Genomic DNA, 26,106 nt, shown 5'->3' on the forward strand with positions numbered 1-26,106 from the left:
AGAGAAACAGAACAATATAATCTTTTTTTTTTTCTTCTACAAAAGGTGCTAATCAATGATTCACCACTGCACCTGTGTACTCACAGAGTAGAAATTAGAGCGAATTATGGGATGCCGGCACGTGCGAGCGCGTGCCGACAGCCGGCCCCGCTTCCTTTTTCTCGCTCCGGGACAGTTGCCGTGCCGGGGTACCAGTTCCGGAGTAAATGCAAACTCGGCCGCCGATTGGTCGAGCGCACCTGCATCCTGTTGGCATAATGCATCTTCCGCCGAGTAATGAACTAAAGCAATTTAAGGGGGCGCTCGATAGTCGTCGTGTCGTCGTCTCCCCCCCCCTCCCCCGGCAGCATAGGGGCACGTGGGACGTCGCCTTGACAGTTCACACGGTCACAGATTTTAATCAAACTTGCTTGACGTCTGCCGACACGCCGGCGGTCTGAAGCCCAGTAGTCGTGAGTACTACCAAGCCTCGTGCTAGGCACGCGAGGGGATTTTACTTCATGCGCTTCCCTGTCTAATCTTGCTTCGGTCACGAAAGGCTTTCCGAAATAGTTGTTTAAATAGGTTTGAGGGAAAAAATTGTTTAAATAGTTTTGAAAAAAAATGTTTAAATAATTTTATGAAAAAATATTTGTTTAAATAGTGTTGATAAAAGTTACAACGGAACTTTGAGAAAAAAAATGGGTTAACTAGCATTGAGGGAAACAATAGTTTGTATAAATAGTTTTTAGAAAAAAATAGTTGTTTAAATAATTTAAAACATTATTTGTTTCAATATTTTTTTTTTTTAGAAAAAGTAGCTGTTTAAATAATATTAAAAAAAAACAGTTTAAATAGCGTTGTGGAAAAAATAGTTACAGTAGTATTGAGGGAAAAACATATTAATAGAAAACAATAGTTGTGGAAATAATTTTGGAAAAAAAAATCTACTCAAAACTGAAATAGTAATACTTCTAAGGTCACACCATTTTAAAAAATAATACCATCCGTTGTTTTTATAAAATGGTCAAGTACCAGAGCGCTTGATTACTATCCCAGATGGCTAGATTTCTGTTCCAGGTTCAGAATAAGTAGGTCATTGGAAAAATAAAAAATCTCCATTAGATCCAGCGATCTGTTGGGCAGATGAAGTAGAGTTGATGTTTCTTAACCTCTGCATATGAAGGGAAGGTGTGATCAGCACTTTGGCCAGCCGCTTTTACTTTCCCTAACGTGAGTTAGGTACCCATCAGAGCTGGGTGGATTCAGGGACGTTCTACTGACATGAACCGGGATTCGAACTCGAGACTTTCGGGTTGGCAGCCAAGCGCTCTACCACTTAGACCACATGGTCCCCTGTCATTGGTAGTTTCACCAAATTTTGGTGGGTTCTTGACTCAAGAAAGTAAAGGCTGCTAGGCGCGATGCCGACCCACATATGACATCATAGCCCCACAGTATGCCGAGGTCACATACAAACGCAACATAGAACTTGAAACCATCAGTTGTCTCCCCTGTCTCCCTATGGACCGTAAGGGTTGAAAGGATTGTTCCAGGATACATTTTTTGTCCGAGTTAATAATTGAAATCAGTCCATTTTAACGGGAGCCAGATGTCGATGCTGTGTCGCAGATGTGAGACATGAGAACAGGAGGGTTATGGAGGGTGGGGGGGGGGAGTGACAGAAGGGTTATGGAGTGTTAGGGGGAGGGGGGCAGGAGTGCGAGAAGGGTTATGGAGGGGAGGGGGGAGACAGAGGGTTATGAAAAGTCGAAAGGGACATGGTATCAAGTATAAACCCAAGGGTGGGTGAGGAGGGGGGAGGGGGTCTTTTTGAGATCAGATTGTAAGCTGTGCAAGAAATCTGTCGGCATGTTCTGGTCTGTGTTGTAGTGTTCTAGCTAGAACAGAACAAGGAACATTTTTTTTCCGTTTATTAAAACGAATATTCTTCCAGTGGATAAAAAAAATAATATATATACTTTTGGCGTTCCTTCTAGAAGAGAGCAATCCAAATGTTCTGCTTTCTTTTTCTTCTAATTCTAACAAGAACAGCGCGGGCAAAGGTTTATCTTCCAGACAATTGCTGGAACCCGCTCCCACATCTACCGACCGAAATAAGTCGTATTGGAAGTATTGGCCTTGGTAGGTGTCGTACTTGTTGGCGTCCTTAAAGTTGTCCTTGATGTTCTATAATGTTGTCCATAATGTCGTCTATAATGTTGTCTATATTGCCGTCCATGATGTCGTCTGTTAAGTCATGATCTTCCATGATGTCCCCCAGAATGTCGTCTGCGATGGTTGTCGTCCATGATGTCACTATGTCGTCTATGTTGTCGTCTATGTTGTCGTCCATGATGTCACTATGTCGTCTATGTTGTCGTCTATGTTGTCGTCTATGTTGTCGTCTATGTTGTCGTCTATGTTGTCGTCCATGATGTCACTATGTCGTCTATGTTGTCGTCTATGTTGTCGTCTATGTTGTCGTCTATGTTGTCGTCCATGATGTCACTATGTCGTCTATGTTGTCGTCTATGTTGTCGTCTATGTTGTCGTCTATGTTGTCGTCTATGTTGTCGTCTATGTTGTCGTCTATGTTGTCGTCTATGATGTATATGATGTCGTCTATGTTGTCGTCTATGTTGTCGTCTATGTTGTATATGATGTCGTCTATCATGTCGTCTATGATGTCGTCTATGTTGTCGTCTATGTTGTATATGATGTCGTCTATGATGTCGTCTATGTTGTCGTCTATGTTGTATATGATGTCGTCTATGATGTCGTCTATGATGTCGTCTATGTTGTCGTCTATGTTGTATATGATGTCGTCTATGATGTCAACTATGATGTCGTCTATGATGTCGTCTATATTGTCGTCTATATTGTCGTCTATATTGTCGTCTATGATATCATTCACGATAGTTGTCGTCCATGATGTCACGTGATGTCGTCTATGATGCTCTAGTTACGTTTAGGCAAGACTTATTAAGCTTGGCTAAGCAAATAATTTTTAGAACAGACAAAATAAAAAAGCAGTTAGCGCCTTATATTGCAATAATATGTGCTTTACGTTACTGATTTTTAAAAAAAAAAAGCACGTTCGCATTAAAATGGCATGCGACATTTAATTGCGTGCCACACGAAACTCCGGATAACTTTAAATTGCACAGCGCCCTTAATTACACAGCATCCTAAATTGCACGACGCATTAAATCGCGTAAAGCCCCAAAAATTGCACGCGGGCCCAACTCGCCAGTGGGTTTTTAAATTGCATGACGCCCCAATGCATTTCGCCCTCACTTTCATGGCGCCCCTCGATAAAACCTCAATCGCTTTTACAAAAAAAAAAAAAAAAAAAAAAAAAAAAAAACTTTCATGGCGCCCCGATAACTCCCGATCTCTCTTACAAAAAAAAAAAAAAAAAAAAAATGGTATTATCATAAATAGTATTCTTCTGTTACTAGGGGTAAAGCATTAATATAAGGTGAGGGTATTCACATCTCGTTTTACACACATAAAAACGACAACACACAACTGATCAGTAAACTGCATTGAGCTAAATCAAAGGTTACGTCACTAGGGAGCCCATTGAACTCGTCACAATGTTGACTCACCCACAGCCCTAGGGCAACAAAGAAGCTGATTTCTGCTGTTATTATTTATGCACGTTCGCCGACCTGTGACTATAGACGGGTGTTGATTGCCAGATCGCGATCTGATTAACAGTGGGAGGGGAAATATCGACTGGTGCCAATCAATTATATTGCAGGTAGTTTGACGGCGAGAAACGGTGTGTCTCGGTTGTTGGTATGGACGACAAAGTGATTGATGGATGAATGACCATCACGTGCTTTTTTATGGGGGGCGGGGGCGGGGTGAAGGTGTCGACCGTACACAATGTCACGTGATTTGGCCGGTTTTTTAATTCTTAGTCCTTAGTGGTTTAATGGACCTTTGATTAAAAAAATGTCCGAACCCCATAATGACTTTGCTCCTGAATGAAGAAAAAAAAACATTTTTTTTTTACCCCTGAGAATTCTGATGCCGCGACTGTATTCTACTCAGCCTCCCATGGATCCGATCCTGTCACTTTCTATGAAAGCCAAAACCATCATCATTCGGACAAGCCCTCAGAACCCATCGTTTGTACCTGGTGTCCTTTACAGGTGGGCCCCGCCATTCGCCAAGCTTTACATTGTCCTTAATCACCAGAATCGGATGCTAAGGTTCAGAAATTAAATTCAAATTTCTCTACGGTAGTTTTTTTCTTTTTTTTAATTTTTTTTTTTAGTCGCATGTAGGATTTTCTATTAAAAATATAAAAATGTCTATTAAAAATATAAATATACAAGTAGGGCCTAAATCTATTGCACATTTAAATAGTAAAGCTGCATGTTTAAATACCAAAACATAATATTAAATTCCAAGAACAATCAAACGGCTTATAATTTTTTTTCTCGTAAATCACATTGAATGATGAATTTAAATTTCAAAATTTGTGAGTAATAAAAGAAGAGGGTGCGGTATGCACACACCAACACGAAAGTACACCGACACACCAACAAACACATACACCGACACACACGCACATATACCGACACACACACGCACATACACCGACATACCGACACGCACATGCACCGACATACCGACACGCACATGCACCTCACACACACATACACCGACACACACACATATACCGACACACCAACACGCACATACACCGACATACCGACACGCACATGCACCTCACACACACATACACCGACACACACATACACCGACATACCAACACACACGTACACCGACACACACACACATACACCGACACCAACAAGCACATACGCCGACACACGCGCACATACACCGACACACACGCATATACACCGACACACACGCACATACACCAACATACCAACACGCACATACACCGACAATTACACACATGCATCGACACACCAACACGAACATACACCGACACACATACACCAACACGCACATACACACGCATATACATCGACACACACACACACACACACACACGCACATGCACCGACACACCAACACGCATATACACAGACACACACACATGCACACTTTTCACACTCACGCACGCACACAGATAAAAACAATTCATGCAAGTTCTCTTCGCTCATCGATCCTATGTTCTCACAATCCAACTTCTGAAGCTGTTAAAAAAAAAAAAACATCAACTAGCAGGTGGCTAATCTCCCTTTTGTTCCTATGGGTTTTCTATTCGTCTAAACAGACGTGTTGTTTTCTTTATGTATGGTGAGTAGTGAGTACTGCTCACACTATTGAATGAAGGGATGGCGTGGTCGGGTCGGTAAAGCTCATGGCTGCTAAACCGAAAAGTCTCGAGTTTAACTGAACAGAGTTCCCCCCTCCCCCCGAAGAAAGTCTACCGAACCCCCCCCCCCCCCTACGAGATGGAATTTAGTAAATATATACTTATACTAGTGCCCCCCCCCCCCCCCCGAGAAAATATCAAGTGCCCCTGGAGAAAAAAGTCTGGAAGAAACACTGTGACTGAGGCCCGATAGCTAGGGACAGCAACTCATCTAGGAGAGACAACTCCAAGAATCAAACATAAAGGATAAAGGCTATGGGGAGAAAATCCGGAAAGAAAAGCAGGCTGAAATCGGAGTCAACGCGCCATATGGTACATACCATGGGAACATGTAATTTTTAATGTGTTGGAGGAAATCCCGTCCAACATTTGCAATTAAGAACAAAGAAGAAGGAGAAGGACTGGATCATCATGTTATTTTTAACGCCACGCATCCACTTGCGACATGTTTATTAGACATGTCCATTGTCAAGGGAAAAATAACTCGCAAGATGTGGCTTATCTTTGAAGTCGCCTTCTAGAACGTTTTCTTTACTAGATGCCCGGGCTACTTCAATCAGCAGTTTTTAACGAAAATCGAATGATAATAATATAGATCCAGAGTCCATACATTTTAAAAATTTCACTAAAATTTATTTTCTAAATATGCATCCTTCATAGATCTACATAATATTAATTATCCATTACACTTTCTATTAATAACATGTTATTTTTGCATTGCCTTTAGTGATTTTTGTGTGATCGAACTCAAGTGTAGATAGGCCTACCTATACATAGAAATTGTTCATTCAAATTTCGCTAAACATTCTTAGGTTTGTGCTATAAATCATTGTTTGCAACCATTGTTTCTTCCAGACTTTCTCCGGGGTGCACTTGATATTGTCTGGGGGGGGGGGGGGAACACACTGGTAAAAGTATGTTTTGTATATACATATTATAAATTCCATTTCGTTCGGGGGGGGGGGGGGTAGACTGTCTTCGGGGGGGTGGGGGGCGGAGCCCCTCGGAGAGATGCCTAGAATAAACTCTGTTTGCAACGCTAAAAGTATTTTAATTTTTTAAAGTTCTAAGTTGATGACCTAATTAAAAAAAGACATTTTTTATGAGGCAGCATAGCTGCCTTAGTAGGCCTACACTACTTGAATAAAATAATTGGGTATCAAACTTTATTATTTTTAGCTATTAAAAACAAATGTTTACCTAAGCATTATTTATTTAATTATAAAATTTCAAGTGAAATTATTTCTTGAAGCCCATTTCCATTCAACATTACATTTACAACAGTCCGATTACTAGATCTAGTATTTAATTAATGAAAAGTGTTCCAATTTTTTAAGACAGATAAATTAAAATGACAAGAAAAAAAACTAGAGTAGATTCCCTTGAAATCACCGGAACATAAACACGTCATACACTACTATACTACGCAAGTGATACTGACACAGCAGTCATCGTATTTATTTTTTAAAGAATGAAATAATCGATGACTTTGTAATCAATCTCTTTTCTACATTAGAGAGCTTTAAATGGTAAATTGACATTTTATTGTAAATTCAAGTCTTAGGCTTAATAGTTAATAGGCCTATTTTAACTATAATAATTTAATTAATAATTAATAACAACGAAAACGACGAATTTAAGAAATTAAAAAAAAAAACTTTTTAGTTTTTAGGGCCTAAAAAATAATAAAATAGGGCCTATTAAAAATAATAAGTGTTGGCGGCTCGCTTAGGCCTATACTATTCCTAGATCTAAAACTAAAATCTAGATATAGGCCCTAGCCCTAAGTACTAGATCTACTAAGTAAGTACTAAGAAGCCTAAGTATTATAAAATTAAGGTAATCTATCGATTTAGGTACGTAAAATCGCCCGCGACTAGTAATGTGAAAAACAGGTGACTCCTTACATTTTAATAATTATTTCACATTTTGAAGAGGATTTATGTTTTGAAAAATACAAAAATGTTTCCTTGTTTCATTTATGTACCTGTTTTTAAACAATTGAATCAAAACTTTTCAGTAATAAATGAACACCAGCGATGTTTCCAATAGATGCAACCATGCTCATTTACTATAGCAGCCATCTTGTTAAAGTTTTATTTTTATAGACTTATAGCGCGAGATTCAGGCGGAAGTCACTCTATTTTCACAAATGGCTGCTGTTTATATAGCAAATCTTGCTTGCAGACACTGCTGTTTAAAGTTAATTTCTGGCCTATATTGATATATTTAACCATTGATTTAGGTTTATTATTCATTTATCTATAATATTTGACACAAACATATCACAATATACTTCTATTACAGTCTTGACAATGAGGTAACGTTTTTGTACATTAATAGCCGCGGGCGATTTTACGTACCCAAAACGATAGATTACCAAAATTAATTAGGCCCTAATTACTAATCAGAAAGTTAGTAGGCGCCCTAGAATTACCGAATGCCCTAAGTATTAAGTAAAGTAAAAAGTTAAAAAGTAATTTATTTATTAATCATTAGGGCCCTTATATTATCTGTACAAATTCTATTTACTACAAAGTACAAAGCTATTACAAGTGCCGATTCACAGTTAACTGTTGTTATGGAATTGCATCAATTGGAATGGAAGACTTCAAATTATATTATTAATTATTACTAAGGCTATTCCAAAACATAACTGTCCTTAATGAAACAGTTAAAAATTCACATTTCAAATTTGGTGTGATCAAGTAGTAAAATACACTACTGTCACAAATCCATCAATAGGCCACTTCTATTTGGGTGTCATTTGGAAATATCAATTTTATTTTTGCCATTATTCATGAAAGAATGATTTTACTTTAAAAAAAATTCAAATGGAATAATTGAAATTTCTTTAAAAAAAAATAAAATAGAATAATTGAAATTTCTTCGTTTGTGATGTGATAACCAGCATATTTGCAAAGTGACAAAGAATCACATACAATTTTTTTTGTTGTCATCAGTGAAAAAAACAGAAAAAGACTTGTGAAAATTATAGAAGCATGAATAAAACTGATTGAAACTGACATGCTAGTTCAGCTAATATGTATTTTATTTTAACTTTTTAAATCGTAATTGGATAGCATTATGACCTACACAAGAAATGCATAGTTAGTATTTTTAAAGTAACTATTTCTAGATTATAATCTATCTATATAAAAAGCAATGTGTGTTTGTTTGTCTTTTATGGATTACTTTATGATTACTACACCTTTCATCCGATCGCCATGAAACTTTGGGAAGTTGTTTGAGAATACTCCTGGGGAGTAAAGAAAAATTTCAAATTCACAAGGGTGGTGCCCTGGCGTGATTTGTTTTTTCTCCATATACGGTGTACAAAAATAATAGTCGATTGCCATCAAGCTTTGTGTAGTTGATATGGGGAGGTTTCTGCAGAAAAATCACTTTTAATTTCGCAAGGGCAGTGAAAAAAAAATATGGGAGGGTGCGATTTTTCTCTATATATGGTATTTAAAAAAATAAAATTCTGATGTGGCTTGACACCGTTCACCCTAGTGCCGTGAAACTTTGGCGAGTTGATGAGAATACTCCCGAGAAGGTTTCTGTAAACAAAATAATTAAAATTTGATATGGGCGCCGCCCGCGAGAGTGCGATTTTCATCAATACACAATTTGGCGCCCAGAGTTCCAGAGCAGCTATGTTAGCACTTGGCATCTGTTAATCTACTATATTCAGCGTAAAAACTTAAACAGGCGCAAACATGCCGGCGCCCCATAAATTGCACTACCCGAAGCGCCCCAAGCTCCACTGTGGCACTAACGTTCATTTAATAAAAATAAAAAACATGGCTGTACACTAAAAATACAATGGGCCACAATAATCGTTGACTATATTGAACCAAGCGCTTCCTCTGGCGCCCCTGCAGTGGTCGATTTGGCACACTGGGCTCTCCCTTGAGCTCAATGGCATCTACGTTAGTTCTGAACAGAGCGATAGACCATGAATAAGATGGGGTGTTACAGTTGCTTACCGTAGACTCCCTGGTAGGGTGCAATTTGGCTGCAAACAAAAATTTCAGATTCGGCCCCTTAAAGGCTCACATGGGCCGCTCAGGGCCCTGTAATAAATTTTTTTTTAATAATCAGATAAATTAACCAAGGTTAGAGTATTAAAAGGGTTGTTTCCTTTTGTCCATAAATAAATCCAAACAACTCCAAAGTCTACAGTTCTCAAAATAATAAAGAAAATGTTTCTGTAAAAAATTAAGTTTCGGAGGGCAACTAAAATCTAAAAATAAATATTACACTTCTAAAAATAACTTTGTAACACAAGGAAATCCTTCTGTACAGTTTCATCACTTTGCCAATGATGCAATTAGCATTTAGTTTTAGACTATCAGAAATTGAGATCGAGCATCTAATAATACATCATTAGTAACGCTAACAAATTGCAACAGCCATGCTGAAGTTTATTTCTCGTCAAATAATTTTTTTTCTACATGTTAAAGAAAAAATCCTGTTGATTTTTGTCCCTTTTGTGAATGATGCAATCTGCATCATTGTTTCATGATGATATTTGGCACTCTGGGTTATCCTGTGAGAGCACCAGGGCGCTTATGTTAGTTTTAAACAGCTATGGACCGTATGCGGCGCCCCTGCGGTAGTGTAACCGAGGGCTCTCGTGGGTGCCCCTATACATCTCTGACACCTGGGCCGTCACCGAATTGTGTTCTACCTCACTATTATGGTGAGTGATTAACATACACTCAAAGCTTTTATGCGGTAGGTAAACCCGTGCCCCGATAAATTTGATCCAAATTGTTTACATTTAAATTTGAACTCAGTTTTAGAAAAAAAGGTCCCACGTCTAAGAAGACAAGATTGGTAACGCATTAATGAAATGCTTCTTATATATTTTGTCAGACTTTCTGCTATCCCCGCAGCAATGCGTGAGGACAGGCACGTTAGTTTTAAATAAATAGGACTGGATATAATAAAATAAATTATGTGTATCTGTCTGTCAACTATTGCTGCATCTTAACAGCCTAACCAAAACTGCTTGAAAGCAAAATAATAATATACTCGGAGTTATTTGTTTATTGATTAAGTATTACTAAAATAAAATATAGGCCCCTTTATATTAACTGTACATGCAAAATCTTAAATATTATATAAATACTGATATTGTTAAATCATTATTTTTAATCATTATCATTAAAAAGTTGACTTTTTTTTTTAAAGAAAAAGATTAACTACTTTGTTACAGAATCTTTACTTATTAATTATTTACATTTTTTTTTTTTTTTTTTTCAGATTTTAAAGAGACAGCCAGTGAATTGTTGAATTAAAACCTCAGATTTATGACTAGTTCATTATCAGTTTAAAAAGCCATTTTACAATGATGTGGCTCAATTAGTTTTCAACAACAATCATGCCTTGTATCTGTACCAAGTTATAGTCCAAATTTTATAGCTGTACATAGAAATTTTCTTCATGGAATTGGTGTGAGGTCATCACTGCAAAGTAAGTTCCATGTTTAGTCTTTAATCATTAATCAATTCCTGGTTAATTAGCTTGAGTCATGTGAACACCTGACGGACATGTGCATGTAATTAGTCAGTCACAGCTGCATCAACACAAGTTATTTTTTTCCTGCGTCAACACTGTCATCGATCTAGTCTAACTGATGACATGACTGAATCACTCTCAACATGTGATGAATACAAAATATAAAGATCTCAATTATAATTTCCAAGACAGTACATTTAGTTGAAATTAGAAAATAAATGCCTCAATGACATTTAGGAATGAATGTATTGAAAAAGTATTGCAAAACTGAAGAAAAATAAAGGAGCATTATTGAGCTCTGAAGAAATAGAACAATTTGTTTTGCAAACTAATAAAAAAAAAACGAATCAATTTTTTAAAGTCCTGTAGAATGAATTAGATATAAATTAGTTTCAATATGTTACTTATTCTTGAGTTACTAATGTTATCTATTCTGGTAGAGACCTTTATTCTAAATGTTATTTTATTTTGGAAGATTTATTAAATATGTGTGTATAAAAAATTTGACTAATCATTTATGTATGGTATATATCATTTTGTATCGTCAATATAATTAAATTATTTTTGATAACCTCCCTTTGACAGATGTATACTTTGTTGTCCGGTTTTTACAAGTACATGTGCCAGCGTGATCAATACTTTGTGCTTATCTTAGGGCTGGACAATGCTGGTAAAACAGTAAGTTACTTTGTGCTGTACACCTAGAGCTTACTTCTAAAGTAAATAAAGATATAAATATGTCATTAAAAATAAACTGTAGTATAATTTATTTTTTAAAATTTTCATTTTTTATCTCTTAAAATTAAATAGATAAAAGCAAGCTTTTAAGTCTAGTACTTATTTTTCAGACATTCTTAGAGCAGACCAAGACCAAATTTAACAAAAATTACCAAGGAATGAACCTGGCCAAAATTACATCTACAGTTGGATTGAACAGTAAGTGAGGTTATCTGCCCTTAGACCATTCTTTTGGAACCTTTTATAAATATTTTCAAAAGCAAATTTGGTGTAGAAATTAAAACACACTCAACGTGATAAATGACTGGTATTTAGGCCCTTACAGCAAGTTACAAAAACATTTGTTACTTTTAAGGCATTTTCATTTTACTTTAGTACAATTTAAAGCAGTTTCTTTCATATTTGGTGCATTTAAAAAACATTTTCTAATGAAATCATATGTGATAATGATAATTAAAAGCACTTGTCTTTAAACTTTCTGAGGAAAGGAAGCTACTTGCAATTTATCTCATACATTAAGGTTTAACTGTACAGTTTAAAATTGTCTACATTAGTCATGGTTTTAAACATTTAACTTAACTGTTTTCATAAAAAGTGATACAGTCATTTTCTTCTTTTGGCGTGTTGATGAGCTTTCAGTGCAATTTATTTAAAAGTAGAACTGATGTGTTTGAAAATAGGGAATTTTTTACTGTGAACCTTTTCAGGGGAAGCTACTCTTGTCTTAGTATATGAAGAACAAACATTTTCAAATAGCCAACACTTACAAACATTGTTTTTTTTTTTGTTCTTTGTCTACTGAATTTGATTCAGTAAATTTCTAGATTCAAAAATGATATAAATATTTTAAAAATAACTTTAATAAAAATACATTAATGCTTTTTTTAAAATTTGAAATAACATGCAATTTAAGAAATTAATTAACTTGGTAAATTTTCCTTTTAAACCTTGTTTGATTTCTCAGTGTAATATTTATGTGAATTTAACTAAAGATTATCACTATATTTGCTTTGATTTTTCCTCAAAGTTGGAAAAATTGATGTCGGCACGTCACGACTAAATTTTTGGGATTTGGGTGGACAGGAGGAGCTTCAGTCGTTATGGGACAAGGTAATTGTTCGAATCTATATATTTTATTATAATGGTAAAGGTAAACAACCTAAACTCTACTACCCTCAGCATCAATTTTATTTCTGAAAATGTTTTTCAATTAATGTTAATTATTATTATTTTATAATTATTTACTCATAAACAAATGTATTGTTTCTCACAGTATTATGTTGAGTCTCATGCTGTGATCTATATAGTGGATTCATCAGACAGGGAAAGGGTGGAGGAATCTAAAGATGCATTTGGTATGAGCTATCATATTCTTGTTGCCTAAATAATTTTGTAAATTGGGACCACTTGCTTAAGATAGCCAGACATCAATTAGCCCACCCAATCCTGATAAATTGTAGTTTAGAGTTGCTATGGGAAATAAAGCTGGCTGGGTATAGTTCTGGGTGACCACAGACATTTTTTCTATGTCAGGTGTATAAACACTTATTTTATCTGCCCCCCCCCCCCCCCATAAAATCTTTAAAGACCAGCGATTTAAATTATACTAGAGATGTTGGTCATTTGTTGCACTAGATAGCTGTTCAGGACCCTTCAGTCTGTTTGGGTTGTAGAAATGTTGTTAATTCATTAGTAAACATCACCCAACTAATATTCTACTTAACAGCTGGGACCCATGTCATGAGCCTATAACTTTACTCCACACTAAATTAACTTTCTATTAACCTTTTATGTTGAAGAAAATACCTGTGGCTTGGAGGTTGGTTTCTATGCTTAGCATTGTAAAAGTGTTGACTGTTCCCTATAAAAGTGCATTATTTAACAAATCTGCGTTACTGTTAATTCTTCTCCACAGAGAAGGTGGTTATGAATGATAACCTTACTGGTGTTCCCCTGATGTTACTAGCCAACAAACAAGACTTAGAGGTAAGTCTTCTCACCAATACAGTCAGAAAATGATCTACTTTACTAAGATGTTTGTAAGACATAGCCCAGATTGTTTTGGTTGTTATATCATTACCCTGGATCATAATTTTAATGAAGTGACTACTCGGAAGAAGCTTCTGCCCCCCCCCCCCCCCCTCCCCAGCCTCTGGGCTGGCTGGCAAAAGATGCAAAATGCAATGACCTTAATAGCTGCTCAATGGGCTCAAATTACCCTTTATAGCTGCACAATGTGCAGATTACCAGTTTAAGCCTTATTTATCTGACAAAAATCGACTAACTGTACTGTGTGGTTAAGTGGTTCTCAGTGTTTGAGGGTTCAGTATATATACCAAGTATATCTAGTAAAGATATCTAGTCTGGAAGTAAAGTATGAAATCTTTTTATAAAATTCTATTTTAATAGCCTATTTAAATCTATGATTTTATTGGGTTAATCCCTATCCCTTCAAAACAACACATAGGTCTAAACAAGGAACATTTAAATGTCGAGAAAAAACAGTCACTGTTGGGCAGTTGTGTAAACATACACATGCATATTTTCTTCCAGCTAGAACCCTGTTTAATTTTAAACAATGAAACTGGCACAGAGTACCTTGATGTTACTCAGTATTGGTTTGCTGGTGTTTTGTAATTTAAATTTATTTTTAAAATTTTAAGGTGGAATGTTATAGTACTGACCACATTATCCCTTCATATCCTGAGGTCACAGAAACAGGTGAACTCTACTTCACTTGCCCTCTGGGCCGTCAGTTTTGAGAAGGGAACTTTTATTATTCTTTAATAAAACAATCTGTGTTTTGATATTTTTCAGGGTTGTTTAAAGGTAACAGAGGTGAAGACAATTTTTAACTCCCCCCTTCAGTCCATGGGGCAGAGAGAGTCATGGGTTCAGGGAGTTTCAGCACTCAAAGGGTAAGTCTAAAAACTTGGAACACAGAAATGAGCTTCATTTTAATTTTTTTTTATATATCACTGTGCATAGCATGGCTAAGTCCACCAAGTTCAGGTTATATGTGATTTGTCAGGGGGAAAAAACTAGCTGTTCGTGGAGCAGAATTTACAACCCCGTCATATGCCCGTGGTAAAAAAAAAACTTTAAAATTTATTACTTCCCTTATAGTCTGACACATCAGAAAGGGCAATTATTACATATAAAAATGTAATATGCATGATCTAATAGTGGTTTGCTACCTGCAGCTCATGAGCCATATGCTCTGGTTGCATTAGCCAATGTCTCATTTTTTTATTTCAATTAAGATTTTGTAACAGAGGAAACCCTTCAAGTATCAACAGTGTAGAGTAAACAAACTAATTCAAAACTTGATTTGTAGCTAAAAAAAATAGTGTCTAGCTATCAGCAGATATGTTTGAGTAAAATGCCTCATTATTCATAACGGCTGACAAGAACAGGGCTAGTTAATGAAAATGTTGACAAAGCTGTTTTCTTTTCCCCCAGTGATGGTGTCCAGGAAGGAATAGACTGGCTTGTCGAGGCGATCAAACGAAATAGCACCATGCGACCACCTCAGCAGAAGGAAATTACTTGATATTTTAAAGCCATTGTCATTTCATAATTGCACAAATCAGTTTTTTTCAAGTTGAACGTAAACTAGTAAAAAAAAAAAATAAAGGGAAATTATAAGTCAAACAAAGTTGAAAAACAATTGATTTACGATTTTGTGCTTTCGCCAGTTTATAAAAACCACCAAAAAGCTTTTTGTTTCGTTTAAAATGACAGTTTTGATTTAATGAAAATTAAATTATTCCTTGAAGCTGTTAACCATCCTATTGTATATATTGTATGTGGGGGTCAGAGTTTTTAAAACAACTTCACTTCATGCAAACTGGAACTAGTCTGTATTTTATATTGCTAGAGACACTCATGTTTTAATACTTGTGTATACCACTCAATTGTAAATTATGAGCCTATGTTCACTTATGTTGTATACCCTAATAAGCAGTGCAGATAGATGAATTATAGTTTTGTATAAAACCTATGTTCACTTATGCTGTATACAGTTATAAGCTGTGCAGAAAGATGAATTACAGTTTTATATAAAACCTATGTTCACGTTCGTTGTATACACTAATAAGCTGTGCAGAATTTTATATAAAACAGCAATAGACACCAAATGAGTTTTTGTTTCTAATTTAATAACTTGTACCTCGAATGTACTTGTTGACCTGTAGATACTGAAGGCCATGTATTATTCCATGTAAGTGAATAATGATCTCTATTTTAAAGAGGCAGTTTTTATACAATGTATATTTGATAAGGTATTGATGAATTTGTTCTTGTAATCTTTTTAATAATTGTGCATTTTCCAACATAGAGTTAAAGGTTATATTGGTACTTCAATGATACATTTTGTGTTGATCATTTTTAACTAAGACTTTACACTTTTTTTTGCCCTCTCCATGAAACCATTCCAAATTTTAAAAATGATTTTATTCAAGGGGGAATAAACAATTTGCCCCCATTTTTTTTGTAATTTAGGTTTTTCTGTCTATAACAATTTAAAGTGTTCAAACTTATTGTACATGAATACAGGAAAGTCAAATGATTTGATTCCTATAATTTTCTTGTGCATGTTTCTGACATTGTCTCACTCTTTAAAAAAAAAAACACCCACATTATGTGCTTACTAATCATCAAAGTTTTCTTCTTATGATATTACTTAAAAAGGTGATAAGTCTGCCTTATATGTGATTGCAAGGGTGGCATTTCTTAAATGACATTTTCTTTATCTTGTGCTGTACATTAACAGATTACCTAATTGTTTAAATAGTGTTACAACTATTTGATTTTAATCCAATTTTTTTTCTCCCCCAAAATCTTCATAGATAACACATCCAGACAAGAGAGCAATTAATGCTAGAACAGTCGATAAATCATCTAGTGGGTTTAAATTAAAAACCTTCCATAACCTGTGTGTAAATAAGAAAGGGCTTATCCTCATGTTTTGATCTTAAAAGCTGTATGTAATTAATGATGTACAGTTTGATGTATGATACATGTTGTTTTCAGACATGGCAAATAAAATGGTGATATTGTCACTGTGTTGGTGTTACTAATTGATAGCAACTTTAAAATATTTAAACACAGAGGAACAAAAAATTGGTAAATAGGTCTTATAAAATATTTGTATTTTGCCTGTGTGACTTCAAATATTCTTTAACTGGGCGGTACAGACTATTTTATTATAATTCTATCAATAAGTATTGATAAAATTATTTGCCTATTAATGGAGTATATAGGACTTGTGCATTTAAAACGACATGAGATGGTCTTTAGAACATCAATCTATACAGAATTTTACATTAAAATGGTCATAGAGTTGAAATTCTACTTTTCATGACAAATTTTATTATGATGCTTAACTAACAGCAATTTAAAAAAAAGCATGAGTGATATATTTCCCTAATCTATGTTGTTATGAAAGGTTAAGTTTAAACTGACAAAACATGACAAGGAAATAAATTGTTGGCACTAGAAATGGATTTTAAAATATTTTATTTTATTATCAAAAGTAATGGTGAACAATTTCTAGCACAAAACTAGATTAGCAGTGTTATTCTACAAGATGTTAATTAAATAAGTAAATTGGCTGCCTGTTGAACTGAAAAAAAAAAAAATTTACAATAAAGCAACATCTGACATAAGGTTGATAAATCTACTCTAATAGAATGTTAAATCACACCGTCTACACACAGACACCACCTTACAAGATCAACGCAGTTACTTGCACATTCATGTTTAAATTACTTCCACAACAGTATTGGTACAGCCGTTCGGCCAACAAACACAACACAGCACCCCTCTATAGCAGATGTTGACAACATATACACATAGTGTATACTGTCAGCTCACTTAACTCTGAAAGAGGAGCCAGTGCATAGGATTTATGGAAAAAACAACAAGTATTGGATAAGTTAATAGCTGTAGCTGTTAGTATTTTTTCTTCACTTTTTGATGATATGCATGCAGCCTAGTGCTAACCAAACTTAAAGCTTGCAATTAAATTTTCGTTAAACAATTACACAATGAGTCTATTTGCATAACCTGCTTAGTCAAAATAAAAATCTTTAAAGTGTCTAAATACTATTTTTACACATTTTTATTCAAAGAGACGCAACTTAAAATTAACTGTTTAAAAGAATATAAAATTTCATGATTAGCTAACAAGATGATTTTTTAAAAAGACTATTCTAAATTGTGAAGTGACATAGCAAAGTTTTGCAAGGAGGACATCTCAATACGTTACATCTGGTATGTCTCATAGCCTTATATCCAATACATGGAAAATTCAGTGATATGTAAAGCCTTGTTAAAATAGATCACCATATTTTTGGTTTTTCAAAGATTCCATCAATACACAGCAAAACGGCCATGTGAAAAAAAAAAAAAAAACATTATCACCAGGTGACTATATAAACATTGGAAAGACTAGTTCAAACACCCAAGTTCTATACAACAGTAAACACAACCCAAGTGTAACATTACAGTTGTAGAGAAGGCCCGACATGCATCACCGTATACCTCGTGGAGAAAATACATCTATTCCGCAGCTAACGTTTAAGTATGATGCCACGTCTAGTAATGTTATCAATGGTAAATAAGATCTAGCTGAAGAAAAAAAAAAATTCTATGTATAATAAGGGCTTGTTTATAGGGCAGAACATGTGCAACAAATATAATATCAAAAATCCAACTAGTAGTAACTGGGCTACACTTTAGTATGAGGTCTTTGGAACTTGACTAAATAAAAGGATGAGCACAGGGCAGTCCGCCAGGGTGCGGCTGTCATGTTTTGTTAGCCTGGCAGGTCGTGATGAACTGAACCTGAATGGGCTTGTGGATGGACAACATGTGCTTGGCGTCCTCAATAGCAAACCACTGGCGACGACGGTCTGCAATGTGATAGTTAGGGTGGTGTTATTTAAAAATCTCAGTAGAATGATTGAACAGAGAGATATAAATAAATATACATTTTCACTCAATTGTTTTGATTTTAATGAAAGTAGAGAAATACACACAATTACTTCAAAAACACAAATCACTGTCTTCGTTATTAAGTTTTTTTTTCCTTTAAAGTAAAATTCTAAACCAGATTGAACCTGACAAAAGTCAATTTAAGATTATACCCTTTTCCATAAACTATTAAATTCTTTAATTGTATAGTCTATATACTCTATTAAATGTTTGAAAATACTCTGCCACCCACCATACCCCAAAAAATAAAATTGAAATTACAAATACATGTACAATAAAAATACTCTTGTGGAATAATAGGAAAAATAAGAGGAAGGGAAATTACCAACCTAAACTCTTGGCCTCAGTCCAATGATCTAGTAGCTGTTCCACATAAAACACATACACCCATGTCCTGGTCTTTCTCTCTACATTCTGTAAAAGTAAATAAGGGTTAATTATAAAAGCAAATAAAACCCTATAGTTGTTATAGAACTGGGGGTCGGCGTGGTCGAGTCGGTAAAGCTCAAGGTTGCTAAACCGAAAAGTCTCGAGTTCGAACCCTCGGGCAGATGAGGCTCGTTAGCTGGGGACAGCCACTCTTCTAGGAGAGACAACTCCAAAATCAAACAAACTGCTGCCTTGTAGTTTGTTCTTGGTTGGACAAAGGCTATGGAAGCAAATCCAAAAAGAAAAGCAGGCTGAAATCTGAGTCAATGGCCTCAATGGCGCATAACCAGTTGACACATAATCCTTAATTGTGATGGAAGCATGGTTGAGACCTCAAAGCTCATGGTTGATAAATACAAATTCAAACCCTCTGGCAGAAAAGGCTCGATCCCTCCCAACACTAAAAATTAAGAACGAAGAAGAAGAAGTTAGAGAACTGAGCTTAGTATTTTAGGGGCTCACAAACAGTAACCACACCCTGGACAATAACCCCTACTTGTAATTTTTTAATAAGGAAATATTAATAAATAAGAAAACAAAACTTAGCAATATGAAGGTATACATTTTAAATATAATTGGTGACTTAAATATAATTATTTGATTAAATTTCTTTAAATTTTAACCCCTGACAAGATAGTTTATCTCTAAAAAAAATGCTATTCGGCTTTCAAGCAATGAAATTTCTCTTTGATCAAAGAGTGGGCTCTCATTCTAAGAATGCTGCATGTTTCCTCTTCATTACCTCTTTAAGCCCGTAATTTTCACGTTTTACCGGCATTATTTATTTGCCACTCATTTTTTTCCAGTACCCCTGCGGCTAAAAGACCAATATCTTTTTACCCATTGATTTAAACCCCACATATTATAAATAAAAATTAATCGTAATTGAATGACCTAAACACAGATATAAATTTTTAAGTAATCATTTATTTCTTGAAGAAAGATAATTACTTAGTTAAAAAAAACTGTTTCGCTAGTTGTTTTAAAAAAAAATTCTATAAAAGAGAAAACAAAGAGAAAACTACAAGAAGTAATTATGCTCTAGCATAATCATGACCTCGATTTACAATTAAAATCTTGGATTCTGAAAAACAATGAATTAAATAGAGAGAAAAATTTATCAGACGCCGGGAGAGTCGTTACATTATGGCAGGCTGGCCTGTCAACTGCTGGAAGCGTCATTACGGTCTTAAAGAGTTAATGGAACATGCACATTTGTGCAGAGACAAATGGCAAATACAAACAACTCAAGTTGAAGGCTAGCACAAAAGTTTCCAGTTTAATGTAGGCTGTCGCCATCCTAATGTTTAGAAATCCATTGAATTTATAAAAAAGGAGCAATTCCTCCAAGATGTATAATATGCACCACAACAGACAAAAAAATTTATTGATAGTAGCGCCCGAATTGCAACTGATGGGGGTATTTTCCAAAGTGTTGTCTGAAGGGTTAATAACTGGACATCAATTCAGGATGTGATTAAAGCTCCTGACTTCAGGGATAGAATTCTGTCAGAACTTATAAAGCACATAATCATCTCTAAGATCCCAACAAATCTATGACGACAGGCTCACCTCAAAAACCCCAACAAATCTGACAGGCTCACCTCAAAAACCCCAACAAATCTGACATGCTCACCTCAAAAACTCCAACAAATCTGACATGCTCACCTCAAAAACCCCAACAAATCTATCCAACACCCCCAGTGCCCCAGCTTCCTCATGGGCCTCACGTTCTGCTGCTGTGTCAGGCTCCTCCCCGGGGTCAATACCCCCACCAGGCACTATCCACTTGCTGACATCATGGGTGGAGCTGATTAAAAGGATCTACAAGACGTAGAAAAACAAGAAATTTTACTAGAAAGATTTGATTTTTTTTTAATTTAAAAGAAAGCAACAAAAATAAAACAGCAAATTTATCCAATAAATGTAAGATGTTGAGTATTAGTAATAGTTTTGAACATCAGGATAGTTTTTTAAAATAGACATCCAGATCTGGTCACCATACAGTAATTAATCGTCTGACTAAAGTTAAAGCAAAATATTTTGACAGTGTCTTCTTGATTTATTTTTAGTAGTGTGTTTGTGATAGTCTTTCAGATAGGAGCATTAAGAAAGCAGTGTATAATAAATTTAATAAATTATCTCCAAACCTCCTTCTCTTTTTTATCCTTAAAGCACAAACAAGCAGCTCTTCTGCGCAGGCCATCTGCGTCAAATGTTCGAGCAGCCGACAGATCTTTATTGCTCTTCACTGTGTCAGGTAGTCTGTTTTGTGTGACTGGGTGAAGTTTGACGGTACTCATAGTGGTTTCTTTTTTAAGAAAATGGATAGCTTGTGTTAAAATCCTGTAAAATAAAGTAAAATTAGAAAAATAAATTTTCTCGTACAAGTAATGTATTAGAAATCAACTTAATGCTTCTTTACAATAAAGATACCTAACTAAAATGATCCTAAAATGATGCAAGAAATTTATCAGAAATCAATTTTATACTTCTTTACATTATACACACAAATGTAATGATCCCCAAAACATTGTACAAAATGACAAAATGAAGAGTTTTAAAAGGAATTTGTGGATGAGAAACAATTGATAGCAAAGTTCCTGGGATTGAGTCATTAAGACTTTCCCGAAGTTCCTGATTCCATTTAGGGAAAATAAAGCATGCAATAATTTATAAAGGGACAACACATTCATTTCTAGTACTGAGGTTATAGATGAATACTGCTTTATCTAATGATAGGCCTATATATTATATTTTTAATGACTTTGTTTGAAAAGGTTCTGTTCAGTAGCGTAGCAAGGGGGGGACGGGGACACACACACATATGTCCCCGGGCGCCGACCTTAGGGGGTGCCAAAATGGGTTGGAAAAATAAATTGAAAGGTTGAGGGGGGTGCAAATTGAAAGTTTGAGGAGGGGGGGATGCAAATCGAAATCTTGAGGGGGGGGATGCAAATTGAAATCTTGAGGGGGGGGGGTGCAAATCAAAAAGTTTGAAGGGTCGTTACGCCTCTGGTTCTGTTATAAAAATTATTACCCTAAATTAGGCTACCCTTATTTGGGCAATTCCTGGTTTGTCTGAGATAAAATTCAGGTTTTTTAATTAGGATTAGGAGTTAGATCTAGGCCCTAGGTCTAGAAACAGTAATGTGGATTGAAATTAATCTAGATAAATCTAGATCATCATCCTATGTGTTATCCTAGCATCCTACTAGATTTATTTCATTTGCCATCTTCTAGATTAATCTAGACTATATCTATGCCTTCTATGCCATGTAATGCATACTAATAATATAGATATAAATAATCTAATAAAATATTTGAAACAAATTTATCTCAATATTACTAGATCTAGATCTAATACTTCTATTAGGCTAATATTAATAAAAAATGAAGCAACTTGTTCGCACATTACTAGATCTAATACTAGAGATCTAGTCTAGATCTAGACTCTTGATCTAAATAAAACGATAGTTTTTAGTTAGTTAATACTTATTACTTAATACTAATACTAGTTAATAGTTAGTGAGTGATAGATTCTTCTAGATTAAGCTGATTAAGCCTACCATATTTATTTAATTTATTTAGGCCTAAAGATCTAATCTAGATCTAGATTCTAGAATTTATTAAGATATGAAGAAATTTCACTAGATTTCTTTTCTAGATTCTAAATTTTTAAAATTACTAGATCTCTAGATCTAGATCTAAGTCTAAGTCAGTAGATCTATTCTAAGTTGTTCTCTTACGTCTTACTTACTTTACCTGACTACGATGACCGCTGGCTAAGCACGCTGGCGCCAACTGCAACGCCAATTGCCTGGCAATAGCAGCAGTGGGCAACACTCCAACACAAACAACAATTCTTATCTAAAATTCTAAGTTAATCTAAAAATAAATTCGAGATCTAGAAAATCTAGATCTAGAATCTAGATCTAGTAAATCCAGCGGATTTTAAATATTTTGCTTACCTGCAGAACTAGATTCTATATCTAAATCTAAACAATCATAAGTGAAAAACATGTAAGCACTGCCATTCAACGAACAACGACCCAATAACACTTCAATAAACACCGCAGCGTAAAACCATTTCTTTTACAACTGACTGTTATTGTCCTACGGTGTAGCGGAAGTTCATGTTCCAAATTTGACCTACAGACAGGCCTAGCCTACTTTGGTTGATCCTCACAAAAATAAACAGAACCAGTGACAAGTGTTTGTCTAGCTAGTCTGTCACTTTGTGTATTTTAAGCTATCGCCAGTTTTAGCACAGATTCACTGTGAGACAGATCTAGATCTAGATATAGATCTCTAGATCTAGTCTATTTTACGAAGTGGTCCTATTGCTATATAGATCTAGATTCTATAGAGCATATAACTAATACTTCTTATACTAGATTCTCAAACTAATCTAGTAAAGTAAAATTCTACATCTAGATTATTCTATTCTAGATCTAGATCGAATATATAAAATTAATATTAAATCTAGATTTAGACATTAATGGGATACAAAGTAACAGTAAAAATTAAAATAACTCAGATGGGGTAGATCAGAGGCGTCGCGACCCTTCCCGGCGCCCGGGGACAAACTTTTAATTTGGCGCCCCCCTCGGGAGCAACCTTGCAATTTTCAATTTGCAACCCCCCCCCCCCCAATCAAACTTTCGATTTGCCCCCACCCCCCTCAAACTTTCAATTTGCACCTAAAATGAGATTTTAATTTGATTTTCCAACCCATTTTGGTGCCCACTAATGTCGGCGCCCGGGGACATATCCCCCCGCTACGCCTCTGGGGTAGATCTATTCTAGTACTACTATAAAAAGAAGCTATGAGGATCGCGCAGTCAATCCTGCTTAATTCGATAACGTGTAGCATGAAGTAAGCGAATCATCGACGGAAATGCAAAGAAATTGATTTTATTTATTTATATCGATCATATTGAATTTTTACACGTAACAGCAATGATTGACATTGACATTCACTTTAGTGCTTTCAGTAATCGATTCGCTCCTTTTAACAGATTCGACCTTATACCAAACAGGGTATTTTAAAAATGAATTACATAACTTAATAAACTTTAAAACTTCCAATTTTAGAATAAAATATTGCTACTTTGATGTTCTTTATTTTTGCGTTTTGTTTAGATATATAAACGCATCTTTACGCTTTTTTATTTATGATATTTATTCAAGTGGTATTATTAATATATAATTATCGAGTATAAAATATTGGCCTCATACATAATACATACGTTTTACGTGAACTCGAAATTGATATTAATATAGAAATCTAGTCATAAAGAATCTTGATCTACTTAAATTTTAATCAATAAATAGATTTCGATCTAATGTGTAGTTTTAAAATGAAGAGGTTGTTGCAAAAGTACTTCGTAAACATTCGATATCACGTATGTTATGTAAATTTAGGTCTATCCTACAGTACTGTCGGGCCGAATGGAGGGATAGAATTTAAAAAAAAAAAGAGAGATCACAACAACCAAACGTAGTTACCTCGCCATAGAGTTAACCGTTCTTATCACTCGGGGCGACACACTAAGTATACTATTGACTAAAGTTATTTTTAAAAAGGCTAGCTAGGATAGTATGGCATTTTAAATTGTACAAACGGCGGGTATAAATAAATGTATAAGTGTGTGGGAGGGGGGAGGAATGTGAATAAGGCGTGGTCGCCGTGTTATGGATTGTTATGACTTCACTAAGGAACAAAACGTAGGCCGATTGTTCAGATTCTATACTTGATGTCACGCGATAAAAATTAAGTGGTGCAACAAAAAGGTGGTAGATTCTATAATTTTTTTACACAGCGACAAAAAATAAAACAAACGACAACAAGCACTAGCTGGGTTATTTTACAAGTTGTCTGTGTGTTCGATTTAAGATTGAGTTATTAGTAATTTAGTAGGCCTACTTTAATCACTACTACTACTACTAATATAAAATTTTGGAAGATAACATAATTATTTTAATTTTTCAATTGATCGTAATGAAATTTGCTAATCTATCGTTTAAAGACTGTTCGATGATTTATAGCTAGAAGAAAGGACTGATGTTCTTAATCGATTTTAAAGAATTTAGATGCCTATAAATAGTATTGGTAAATAGAATAGACCTTTAGGCTATAAATATTTGAAGTTTGAAACCGTGACCCGTTTTGTTGTTTCATCTCCTCTGACCTAATTTACCTTGGCGTTGCTTAGCAACGGCCCACTGTTGCTATTGTGTGTGTCTCGATGTGCGTGTGTGTGCGAGAGAATTAATTTTGGATTGATACCCACGTGGATTCTGTCTTTTTTTTTTTTTTTTTCAATCGTTAATGCATTTCGGTTCAGTCTGGCGTCAGTAGTGACCCTCCATTGGGTTATTGCGATACACGAAGTGGCGCCCTTTCGAAATCCCTCAACTGTATCGATACCAAATGTAACCTGAGCATTGGTTTGATAGGGTATAGTGACGTCACAAGGGGGGAAGGGGGGTTATGTTGGTCGCACTGGGTTACACTGCACGAGTGGGGTGACGTCATTATCGACGAGGTGTGAATTTTACACCCCATTCGGATGTTCGGTGGTGTTGGCTTAAAACTGGTAGCTGTTAAATACACGAGCAAATATAGGCAGATGTCAAAGTAAATTTGGGGACAGCATTGTTTTTTTACTTTCAGATATTTTTTTTCTCTGAAATGGGGCGGTTCACTTGAAACTTTCCGAGGGCACACTGAATAAAGTATATATATATTTTCTATATAAAATATATAAATTTTAAAAATTGTGTACTGGGGCGGTGGACGTCTTCTATCACTTCCCCATAGAGATGCCTGAAAGACAGTAGCGTAGGCAGGGGGGGGGGGGGGGTTAGGGGGGTCATAACCTCCCCCCCCCCATAGACCCCTCGGTATATATATATATATATATATATATATATATAAAGTATGAGGGGGGTGCAAATCGAAAGTTTGAAGGGGGGGGGGTGCAAATCGAAAGTTTGTCCCCGGGTAAAAATTGGACCCCCCTTGGGCGTAGCTAGGAGGGGTGCAGAGGGAGTTG

At 35.4% G+C, this 26,106-nt stretch overlaps 3 protein-coding genes across 7 annotated transcripts; 1 reads left to right on the forward strand and 2 right to left on the reverse strand.

Moving 5' to 3' along the window:
* Positions 1–2,467: 2,467 nt before the first annotated feature.
* Positions 2,468–4,626, reverse strand: LOC131952037 (ring-infected erythrocyte surface antigen-like). Its single transcript, XM_059314502.1, has 2 exons — positions 4,605–4,626; positions 2,468–2,940 (listed from the first exon to the last, which is right to left on the reverse strand). Exons 1-2 carry the CDS (start codon positions 4,624–4,626, stop codon positions 2,468–2,470), a joined length of 495 nt encoding a protein of 164 aa, XP_059170485.1.
* A 2,127-nt stretch (positions 4,627–6,753) lies between these two features.
* On the forward strand, positions 6,754–16,678 carry LOC131952039 (ADP-ribosylation factor-related protein 1-like). Its single transcript, XM_059314505.1, has 9 exons — positions 6,754–6,879; positions 10,625–10,834; positions 11,465–11,557; positions 11,728–11,815; positions 12,645–12,727; positions 12,891–12,972; positions 13,533–13,603; positions 14,435–14,535; positions 15,080–16,678. Exons 3-9 carry the CDS (start codon positions 11,465–11,467, stop codon positions 15,168–15,170), a joined length of 609 nt encoding a protein of 202 aa, XP_059170488.1. The 5' UTR covers positions 6,754–6,879; positions 10,625–10,834; the 3' UTR covers positions 15,171–16,678.
* Positions 16,679–17,130: 452 nt separating this feature from the next.
* On the reverse strand, positions 17,131–24,579 carry LOC131952040 (diphosphoinositol polyphosphate phosphohydrolase 1). Of its 5 annotated transcripts, none has more exons than XM_059314507.1 (5): positions 24,557–24,579; positions 21,196–21,391; positions 20,714–20,869; positions 18,946–19,030; positions 17,131–18,534 (listed from the first exon to the last, which is right to left on the reverse strand). In XM_059314507.1, exons 1-5 carry the CDS (start codon positions 24,562–24,564, stop codon positions 18,428–18,430), a joined length of 552 nt encoding a protein of 183 aa, XP_059170490.1. In that variant the 5' UTR covers positions 24,565–24,579; the 3' UTR covers positions 17,131–18,427. The 5 variants fall into 5 exon arrangements, with proteins under 5 accessions (XP_059170490.1, XP_059170489.1, XP_059170492.1 ...); XM_059314506.1 differs by lacking the exon at positions 24,557–24,579 and adding an exon at positions 24,433–24,534; XM_059314509.1 differs by lacking the exon at positions 24,557–24,579 and adding an exon at positions 24,298–24,340.
* Between the last annotated feature and the right edge of the window lie 1,527 nt (positions 24,580–26,106).

This window comes from Physella acuta, unplaced genomic scaffold (genome assembly GCF_028476545.2).
Source record: "Physella acuta isolate Inbredline_101_S28 unplaced genomic scaffold, ASM2847654v3 ptg000847l, whole genome shotgun sequence".
In the NCBI taxonomy this organism is placed as follows: Eukaryota; Metazoa; Mollusca; class Gastropoda; family Physidae; genus Physella; species Physella acuta.

What these genes read in the sequence shown, in the direction of transcription:
- LOC131952040 (XM_059314506.1), bottom strand. An exon ending in AGGATAAAAAAGAGAAGGAG is followed by an intron (nt 20,870 to 21,195) that starts GTTTGGAGATAA and finishes TACGTCTTGTAG; the next exon opens with ATCCTTTTAATCAGCTCCAC. An exon ending in GATTTGTTGGGGTTTTTGAG is followed by an intron (nt 19,031 to 20,713) that starts GTGAGCATGTCA and finishes TTACTTTTACAG; the next exon opens with AATGTAGAGAGAAAGACCAG.
- LOC131952037 (XM_059314502.1), bottom strand. Translation starts at nt 4,626, where the DNA reads ATGTCGGTGCATGTGCGTGTCG. An exon ending in GTCGGTGCATGTGCGTGTCG is followed by an intron (nt 2,941 to 4,604) that starts GTATGTCGGTGT and finishes AAACGTAACTAG; the next exon opens with AGCATCATAGACGACATCAC.
- LOC131952039 (XM_059314505.1), top strand. Translation starts at nt 11,465, where the DNA reads ATGTATACTTTGTTGTCCGGTTTTTACAAGTACATGTGCCAGCGTGAT. An exon ending in GGAATCTAAAGATGCATTTG is followed by an intron (nt 12,973 to 13,532) that starts GTATGAGCTATC and finishes TCTTCTCCACAG; the next exon opens with AGAAGGTGGTTATGAATGAT. An exon ending in GGAGTTTCAGCACTCAAAGG is followed by an intron (nt 14,536 to 15,079) that starts GTAAGTCTAAAA and finishes CTTTTCCCCCAG; the next exon opens with TGATGGTGTCCAGGAAGGAA.